This window comes from Salmo salar, chromosome 03 (genome assembly GCF_965601325.2).
Source record: "Salmo salar chromosome 03, fSalSal1, whole genome shotgun sequence".
Classification (NCBI taxonomy): domain Eukaryota; kingdom Metazoa; phylum Chordata; class Actinopteri; order Salmoniformes; family Salmonidae; genus Salmo; species Salmo salar.
This window is the reverse complement of record NC_138293.1, coordinates 3,572,843-3,583,325: the sequence shown is the minus strand read 5'-3', so window position 1 is coordinate 3,583,325 and position 10,483 is coordinate 3,572,843. Positions and strand designations below refer to the sequence as shown.

Sequence of the window (10,483 nt, the reverse complement as noted above, 5' to 3'; positions counted from 1 at the left end):
CGGACTGGCAGAATCCTTTTTTTCCTTTAACGAGTCCGACGAGCCCGACGTGAATGATATACTGCTTTCTCGGGAACAGGCCCCAGATCCCCGTGATTTGCGCGAAGAGGAGGCGGAGAAAAAGGGGGCCAGAGGGTGGGGCTGCCTTCTGAGAATTCGTAGGTGATCGAATAAACTCCCACTTCCTTCAATTCTGCTAGCAAACGTGGAATCTTTGGAGAATAAAATCGATGACCTACGCAGAAGATAAAACTATCAACGGGACATTAAAAACTGTAATATCTTATGCTTCACGGAGTCGTTGCTGAACGGCGACACTATCAACATACAGCTGGCTGGTTATACGCTGCACAGGCAGGATAGAACAGTGGCGTCTGGTAAGACAAAGGGCGGAGGATTATGTATTTTTGTAAATAACAGCTGGTGCACGATATCTAAAGAAGTCTTGAGCTATTGCTCGCCTGAGGTAGAGTATCTCATGATAAACTGTAGACCCCACTATCTACCTAGAGAGTTTTCATCTGTATTTTTCATAGCTGTTTACATACCACCACAGACAGAGGCTGGCACTAAGACCGCATTGAATGAGCTGTATTCAGCCATAAGCAGAAACAAGAAAACGCTCACCCAGAGGTGGCGCTCCTAGTGGCCGGGGACTTTAATGCAGGGAAACTTAAATCAGTTTTACCTCATTTCTATCAGCATGTCACATGTGCAACCAGAGGGGGAAAAAACTCTAGACCACCTTTACTCCACGTACAAAGCTCTCCCTCGCCCTCCATTTGGCAAATCTGACCATAATTCTATCCTCCTGATTCCTGGTTACAGGCAAACATTAAAGCAGGAAGCACCAGTGACTAGATCAATAAAAAAAGTGGTCAGATGAAGCAGATGCTAAGCTACGGGACTGTTTTGCTAGCACAGACTGGAATATGTTCCAGGATTCCTCCGATGGCATTGAGGAGTACACCATATCAGTCACTGGCTTCATCAATAATCGATGACGTTGTCCCCACAGTGACCGTAAGTACATACCCCAACTAGAAGCCATGGATTACAGGCAACATCCGCACTGAGCTAAAGGCTAGAGCTGCCGCTTTCAAGGAGCGGGACTCTAACTGGGAAGCTGATAAGAAATCCCGCTATGCCCTCTGGCGAACCATCAAACAGGAAAAGCATCAATACGGGACGAAGATCGAATTGTACTACACCGGCTCTGATGCTCGTCGGATGTGGCAGGGCTTACAAACTATTACAAATCAAATCAAATGTATTTATATAGCCCTTCGTACATCAGCTGATATTCTCAAAGTGCTGTACAGAAACCCAGCCTAAAACCCCAAACAGCAAGCAAAGCATGTGAAAGAAGCACGGTGGCTAGGAAAAACTCCCTAGGAAAAACTCCCTAGAAAGGCCAAAAACCTAGGAAGAAACCTAGAGAGGAACCAGGCTATGAGGGGTGGCCAGTCCTCTTCTGGCTGTGCAGGGTGGATATTATAACAGAACATGGTCAAAATGTTAAAATGTTAAAATGTTCATAAATGACCAGCATGGTCAAATAATAATAATCATAGTAGTTGTCGAGGGTGCAACAAGCACGTCCGGTGAACAGGTCAGGGTTCCATAGCCGCAGGCAGAACAGTTGAAACTGGAGCAGCAGCACGGCCAGGTGGACTGGGGACAGCAAGGAGTCATCATACCAGGTAGTCCTGAGGCATGGTCCTAGGGCTCAGGTCCTCCGAGAGAAAGACAGAAAGAGAGAATTAGAGAGAGCATATTTAAATACACACAGGACACCGGATAAGACAAGAGAAATACTCCAGATGTAACAGACTGACCCTAGCCCCCCGACACATAAACTACTGCAGCATAAATACTGGAGGCTGAGACAGGAGGGATCAGAAGACACTGTGGCCCCATCCGATGATACCCCCGGACAGGGACAAACAGGCAGGATATAACCCCACCCACTTTGCCAAAGCACAGCCCCCACACCACTAGAGGGATGTCTCCAGCCACCAACTTACCGTCCTAAGACAAGGCCAAGTATAGCCCACAACGATCTCCGCCATGGCACAACCCAAGGGGGGGGCGCCAACCCAGACAGGAAGACCACGTCAGTGACTCAACCCACTCAAGTGACGCACCCCTCCCATGGACGGCATGGAAGAACACCAGTAGGCCAGTGACTCAGCCCCTGTAAAAGGGTTAGAGGCAGAGAATCCCAGTGGAAAGAGGGGAACCGGCAAGGCAGAGACAGCAAGGGCGGTTCGTTGCTCCAGCCTTTCCGTTCACCTTCACACTCCTGGGCCAGACTATACTTAATCATAGGACCTACTGAAGAGATAAGTCTTCAGTAAAGACTTAAAGGTTGAGACTGAGTCTGCGTCTCTCACATTGGTAGGCAGACCATTCCATAAGAATGGAGCTCTATAGGAGAAAGCCCTACCTCCAGCCGTTTGCTTAGAAATTCTAGGGACAATTAGGAGGCCTGCGTCTTGTGACCGTAGCGTACGTGTAGGTATGTACGGCAGGACCAAATCGGAAAGATAGGTAGGAGCAAGCCCATGTAATGCTTTGTAGGTTAGCAGTAAAACCTTGAAATCAGCCCTTGCCTTAACAGGAAGCCAGTGTAGGGAGGCTAGCACTGGAGTAATATGATCCAATTTTTTGGTTCTAGTCAGGATTCTAGCAGCCGTATTTAGCACTAACTGAAGTTTATTTAGTGCTTTATCCGGGTAGCCGGAAAGTAGAGCATTGCAGTAGTCCAGCCTAGAAGTAACAAAAGCATGGATAAATTTTTCTGCGTCATTTTTGGACAGAAAATTTCTGATTTTTGCAATGTTACGTAGATGGAAAAAAGCTGTCCTTGAAACAGTCTAATACAAACTACAAAGAGAAGCACAGCCGAGAGCTGCCCAGTGACACAAGCCTACCAGACGAGCTAAACTACTTCTATGCTCGCTTCGAGGCAAATAACACTGAAACATACATGAGAGCACCAGCTGTTCCGGAAGACTATGTGATCACACTCTCCTCAGCCGATGTGAGTAAGCCCTTTAAACAGGGATGGCGGACTATGTATTTTTGTAAATAACAGCTGGTGCATGATATCTAAGGAAGTCTCGAGCTATTGCTCGCCACAGGGCCTGACAAATTACCACGATGTGTACTGCGAGCATGCGCTGACCAACTGGCAAGTGTCTTCACTGACATTTGCAGCCTCTCCTTGAGGCTGGTGAGGGTAGGTAACAACACATCCACCACGCTGATCCTCAAAACAGGGGCCCCTCAGGGGTGCGTACTCAGTCCCCTCCTGTAATCTCTGTTCACTCATGACTGCACTGCCAGGCACGACTCCAACACCATCATTAAGTTTGCCGATGACACAACAGTGGTAGGCCTGAGCACAGACAACGATGAGACAGCCTATAGGGAGGAGGTCAGAGACCTGGCCGTGTGGTGCCAGGACAACAACCTCTCCCTCAATGTGATCAAGACAAAGGAGATGATTGTGGACTACAGGAAAAAGAGGACCAAGCACGCCCCCATTCTCATCGGCGGGGCTGTAGTGGAGCAGGTTGAGAGCTTCAAGTTCCTTGGTGTCCACATCACCAACAAACTAACATGGTCCAAGCACACCAAGACAGTCGTGAAGAGGGCACGACAAAACCTATTCAGGAGACTGAAAAGATTTGGCATGGGTCCTCAGATCCTCAAAAAGTTCTTCAGCTGCACCATCGAGAGAGATTAAAGAGAATAGAGAGTATGGGACATTAAAGAGAATAGACAGTACGGGACATTAAAGAGAATAGAGAGTACGGGACATTAAAGAGAATAGACAGTACGGGACATTAAAGAGAATAGACAGTACAGCACATTAAAGAGAATAGACAGTACGGGACATTAAAGAGAATAGACAGTACGGGACATTAAAGTGAATAGACAGTACAGGACATTAAAGAGAATAGACAGTACGGGACATTAAAGAGAATAGACAGTACGGGACATTAAAGAGAATAGACAGTACGGGACATTAAAGAGAATAGACAGTACGGTGATGCCAGAAAACATAACCACATCAACAAGATCTCTTCATGATATACTGCTAGAAAAATACGCAAACATAATAATTTGTTTGCCAAACCGTTCAGACGCTACAGATGATTTTGTGAGAAGATATCTCATGGTCTGACAAACACGGCTCTGTTACCTTTCACAGCAGATGAGGAAGTGTTACATAGGCAGATCAAATCAAATCAAATTGTATGTGTCACATGTGCCGAATACAAAAAGTGTAGACCTCACAGTGAAATGCTTACCTACAAGCCCTTAACCAATAATGCAGTTTTAATAAAAATAAGTGTTAGGTAAAAAAAATAATTGATAAGTATAAAAATAACATAATTAAAGAGCAGCAGTAAAATAACAGTGGCGAGGATAAATACAGGGTGTTACGGTACAGAGTCAATGTGGAGGCTATATACAGGGGGTACCGGTACAGAGTCAATGTGAAGACTATATACAGGGGGTACCGGTACAGAGTCAATGTGGAGACTATATACAGGGGGTACCGGTACAGAGTCAATGTGGAGGCTATACAGGGGGTACCGGTACAGAGTCAATGTGGAGGCTATATACAGGGGGTACCGGTACAGAGTCAATGTGGAGGCTATCTACAGGGGGTACCGGTACAGAGTCAATGTGGAGGCTATATACAGGGGGTACCGGTACAGAGTCAATGTGGAGGCTATAGACAGGGGGTACCGGTACAGAGTCAATGTGGAGACTATATACAGGGGTACCGGTACAGAGTCAATGTGGAGGCTATAGACAGGGGGTACCGGTACAGAGTCAATGTGGAGGCTATAGACAGGGGGTACCGGTACAGAGTCAATGTGGATGCTAGTTGAGGTAATTGAGGTAATATGTACATGTAGGTAGAGTTAAAGTGACTATGCATAGATAATAAACAGAGAGTAGCAGTGGTGTTAAAGAGGCGGAGGCGCAATGCAAATAGTTTGGGTAGCCATTTGATTAGATGTTCAGGAGTCTTATGGCTTGGGGGGTAGAAGCTGTTTAGAAGCCTCTTGGACCTAGACTTGGCGCTCCGGTACCGCTTGCCGTGCGGTAGCAGAGAGAACAGTCTATGACTAGGGTGGCTGGAGTCTTTGACAATCTTTAGGGCCTTCCTCTGACACCGCCTGGTATAGAGGTCCTGGATGGCAGGAAGTTTGTCCCCAGTGATGTATTGGGCTGTTCCCACTACCCTCTGTAGTGCCTTGCGGTCGGAGGCCGAGCAGTTGCCATAGCAAGCAGTGATGCAACCAGTCAGGATGCTCTCGATGGTGCAGCTGTAGAACTTTTTGAGGATCTGAGGACCCAAACCTTTTCAGTCTCCTGAGGGGGAATAGGTTATGTCATGCCCTCTGGGGTATCGTTGAGTGTAGAGGTGGATAAGATGAGAAAAATGATTCCCGGTGTTTGTGACACCCACCATTTGGTGAGACACAGACCCAGTAGAAATGGTGAAAGGGAGTATTCCCTGTCTGTCTTGCTGAGCTTTGACGTGGAGTTTCTTCCTGGTAAGATCAGGCTAGGGTATATTAGCTATTCGGTGAGGGTGTTTGTTCCGAACCCGCTACGGGGCTTTAGGTGCCAAGGATTTGGACATGTAGCAACAGTATGTAGAAGGGAGATCCCAGGATGTGGAAAGTGTGCAGGAGGGCATAGTCAGAGGGAGTGTGAAGTTGGGGTTGAGAAAGCACTGTGTGTAAACTGTGGGGGCGCCTGTGCAGCTGAGGGTCTGAAGTGCCCTGTACTAGAGAGAGACAAGTTGAGATTGTCAGAGTTCGAGTGCGGAAGAAGGTTTCATATGCTGAGGCAGTAAGGAAAATAGAGGATAACTCAAGGATGAGGGATTTGATTGGGAGCCCCCCAATTGAGGCCTGAAGAGAGAGATCCAGAGAAAATGAATTTTAGTAAGGTTGAATTTCATGCATTTATAACCATGGTAATCAACTGCACTAATGGAGCGGAAATCACAGAAGATAGTTGTGGTAGTTGCAGCAGCAGATAAATATTTGGATGTGAGAGATTTCAGTGCAGAAGATCTACAGGAAGTTGAGAAAAGGCCAAATAAGTGGTATGGGTTTTTTGGGGGTAGAGTGTATAGGTAAGGTGTTAGACGGAGGTGCAATAAAAAAAATGTTCCCTCATTTTTTAAATATATATATATATACTGCTCAAAAAAATAAAGGGAACACTTAAACAACACATCCTAGATCTGAATGAAAGAAATAATCTTATTAAATACTTTTTTCTTTACATAGTTGAATGTGCTGACAACACAATCACACAAAAATAATCAATGGAAATCCAATTTATCAACCCATGGAGGTCTGGATTTGGAGTCACACTCAAAATTAAAGTGGAAAACCACACTACAGGCTGATCCAACTTTGATGTAATGTCCTTAAAACAAGTCAAAATGAGGCTCAGTAGTGTGTGTGGCCTCCACGTGCCTGTATGACCTCCCTACAACACCTGGGCATGCTCCTGATGAGGTGGCGGATGGTCTCCTGAGGGATTTCCTCCCAGACCTGGACTAAAGCATCTGCCAACTCCTGGACAGTCTGTGGTGCAACGTGGCGTTGGTGGATGGAGCGAGACATGATGTCCCAGATGTGCTCAATTGGATTCAGGTCTGGGGAACGGGCAGGCCAGTCCATAGCATCAATGCCTTCCTCTTGCAGGAACTGCTGACACACTCCAGCCACATGAGGTCTAGCATTGTCTTGCATTAGGAGGAACCCAGGGCCAACCACACCAGCATATGGTCTCACAAGGGGTCTGAGGATCTCATCTCGGTACCTAATGGCAGTCAGGCTACCTCTGGCGAGCACATGGAGGGCTGTGCGGCCCCCCAAAGAAATGCCACCCCACACCATGACTGACCCACCGCCAAACCGGTCATGCTGGAGGATGTTGCAGGCAGCAGAACGTTCTCCACGGCGTCTCCAGACTGTCACGTCTGTCACATGTGCTTAGTGTGAGCCTGCTTTCATCTGTCAAGAGCACAGGACGCCAGTGGCGAATTTGCCAATCTTGGTGTTCTCTGGCAAATGCCAAACATCCTGCACGGTGTTGGGCTGTAAGCACAACCCCCACCTGTGGACGCCGGGCCCTCATGCCACCCTCATGGAGTCTGTTTCTGACCATTTGAGCAGACACATGCACATTTGTGGCCTGCTGGAGGTCATTTTGCAGGGCTCTGGCAGTGCTCCACCTGCTCCTCCAAACACAAAGGCGGAGGTAGCGGTCCTGCTGCTGGGTTGTTGCCTTCCTAAGGCCTCCTCCACGTCTCCTGATGTACTGGCCAGTCTCCTGGTAGCGCCTCCATGCTCTGGACACTACGCTGACAGACACAGCAAACCTTCTTGCCACAGCTCGCATTGATGTGCCATCCTGGATGAGCTGCACTACCTGAGCCACTTGTGTGGGTTGTAGACTCCGTCTCATGCTACCACTAGAGTGAAAGCACCGCCAGCATTCAAAAGTGACCAAAACATCAGCCAGGAAGCATAGGAACTGAGAAGTGGTCTGTGGTCAACACCTGCAGAACCACTCCTTTATTGGGGGTGTCTTGCTAATTGCCTATAATTTCCACCTGTTGTCTATTCTATTTGCACAACAGCATGTGAAATGTATTGTCAATCAGTGTTGCTTCCTAAGTGGACAGTTTGATTTCACAGAAGTGTGATTGACTTGGAGTTACATTGTGTTGTTTAAGTGTTCCCTTTATTTTTTTGAGCAGTGTATATTTTATATATATATTATTATTTATATATATATATATATATATATATATATATATATATATATATATATATATATATATATATTTTTTTTTTACAAATTGTGCAATCCGCACTCTGACCTGCAAAAGGCAGCAATATGCAACACAGCGTTCAGTCGGCCGGAAATTCACACGAAGAAGAAGTTGGTTATCAGTCTGAGGAAAAACCGTGAACTGGTCGCTGGTTGGAGATTTCACTTTTTATCCTGAAGGAAAGTACGTTGTTTCGTGGTGAATGAGTAGGTAAGGACAATGGTCTTCGTTAGCTAACTACTACCCACAGATAGTTTTGCTACTAGCAAATGTAATGGTTTGCTAGCTGGCTTAAAAACACCGAAGTAGCTAGCTACCACTAGCTAACTGTGGAGAGGCGGTTTTGCTTGTCACGAGATGGTTGCCTCATACTCTAGCAAGCAAATCCACTGTATGTGTAATGTTAGCTATTTTAGCAAAATAGTGGTTAACTTTACTAACTAGCTCGCTACTAGCCTCTGCCGCCTCAATATTTTTTATTTTTTTTAGTTTAGTTAGCTCACATGACCTGCTGCACCTGCAACTAAGTTAGCAACTTTAAGTTGCACTTACTAACGCTGGTTAGTAGTGTTAACTAGCTGACGTTTAGCGTAGCAACATAACTACTTAGCTATCTAGCTAACGTCAGTCTGTCATCTTCTGTTTTTCCCCAGATCTCTTGGGACGGTTTAATTCCTCCGGTTAGGGGTGTTTTAAAACTAGCAGTATGTTCGGGAAGAAGAAGAGGGCTCCTTTGCCAAAGGGCCAGGGCGCAGCTGCAGCCAAACAGGTGAGGGACACATCACAACGAGGAGGCTGGCTGGCTAACCTCTCTCTCTCTCTCTCTCTCTCTGTCTCTGTCTCTGTCTCTGTCTCTGTCTCTGTCTCTCTCTCTCTCTCTCTCTCTCTCTCACACACTACGTAAAATGACGAGGAGGCTGGCTGGCTAACCTCTCTCTCTCTCTCACACACACTACGTAAAATGACGAGGAGGCTGGCTGGCTAACCTCTCTCTCTCTCACACACACACTACGTAAAATGACGAGGAGGCTGGCTGGCTAACCTCTCTCTCTCTCACACACACACACACTACGTAAAATGACGAGGAGGCTGGCTGGCTAACCTCTCTCTCTCTCTCACACACACTACGTAAAATGACGAGGAGGCTGGCTGGCTAACCTCTCTCTCTCTCTCACACACACTACGTAAAATGACGAGGAGGCTGGCTGGCTAACCTCTCTCTCTCTCTCACACACACACTACGTAAAATGACGAGGAGGCTGGCTGGCTAACCTCTCTCTCTCTCACACACACACTACGTAAAATGACGAGGAGGCTGGCTGGCTAACCTCTCTCTCTCTCACACACACACTACGTAAAATGACGAGGAGGCTGGCTGGCTAACCTCTCTCTCTCTCACACACACACACACTACGTAAAATGACGAGGAGGCTGGCTGGCTAACCTCTCTCTCTCTCTCACACACACTACGTAAAATGACAACGAGGAGGCTGGCTGGCTAACCTCTCTCTCTCTCACACACACACTACGTAAAATGACGAGGAGGCTGGCTGGCTAACCTCTCTCTCTCTCACACACACACTACGTAAAATGACGAGGAGGCTGGCTGGCTAACCTCTCTCTCTCTCTCACACACACACTACGTAAAATGACGAGGAGGCTGGCTGGCTAACCTCTCTCTCTCTCTCACACACACACTACGTAAAATGACGAGGAGGCTGGCTGGCTAACCTCTCTCTCTCTCTCTCACACACACACTACGTAAAATGACGAGGAGGCTGGCTGGCTAACCTCTCTCTCTCTCTCTCACACACACACTACGTAAAATGACGAGGAGGCTGGCTGGCTAACCTCTCTCTCTCACACACACACACACACACTACGTAAAATGACGAGGAGGCTGGCTGGCTGGCTAACCTCTCTCTCTCTCTCACACACACACACACACACTACGTAAAATGACAACGAGGAGGCTGGCTGGCTAAACTCTCTCTCTCTCTCTCTCTCACTCTCTCTCTCACTCTCTCACTCTCTCTCTCTCTCACACTCTCACTCTCACTCTCTCTCACACTCTCTCTCACACTCTCACTCTCTCTCACACTCTCTCTCACACTCTCTCTCACACTCTCTCTCACACTCTCTCTCACACTCTCTCTCACACTCTCTCTCACACTCTCTCTCACACTCTCACTCACACTCACACTCACACTCACACTCACACTCTCTCTCTCTCTCTCTCTCTCACTACGTAAAATGACAACGAGGAGGCTGGCTGGCTAACCTCTCTCACTCTCTCACACACACACACTCACTATGTAAAATGACAACGAGGAGGCTGGCTAACCTCTCTCACTCACACACTAGCTATCCTATATCACTATTCACCTTTCTTGGTTCCAGATGGGTTTGTTTGTGGACTTCAACCCAGAGGAGATGACGCAGGACATGGATGATCCGACTGTGGATGATGCTGATCTAGAGGCCGAGTTATCGGCTCTCACTGGGGGCAAGCCTGCTGGAGAGAGACTAAAGCAGAAGGGTAAGTCTCCACACACTGTGTTGTACTCATGGTTGAGGCAGGTGGCCTGGCGG

The 10,483-nt window shown here is 47.2% G+C and overlaps 1 protein-coding gene across 4 annotated transcripts in view; it reads left to right on the top strand.

Moving 5' to 3' along the window:
* The first annotated feature begins 7,934 nt into the window (after window positions 1-7,934).
* The window catches only part of cc2d1b (coiled-coil and C2 domain containing 1B), a 34,256-nt gene continuing 31,707 nt past the window's right edge, over window positions 7,935-10,483 (top strand). For all 4 annotated transcript variants that reach the window (XM_082973189.1, XM_082973191.1, XM_082973190.1 and 1 more), the window contains exons 1-3: window positions 7,935-8,101; window positions 8,545-8,660; window positions 10,292-10,430. In XM_082973189.1, the coding sequence (XP_082829315.1) occupies window positions 8,598-8,660; window positions 10,292-10,430 (202 nt within the window). In that variant the 5' untranslated portion in view covers window positions 7,935-8,101; window positions 8,545-8,597. The remainder of the gene's footprint in view (window positions 8,102-8,544; window positions 8,661-10,291; window positions 10,431-10,483) is intronic.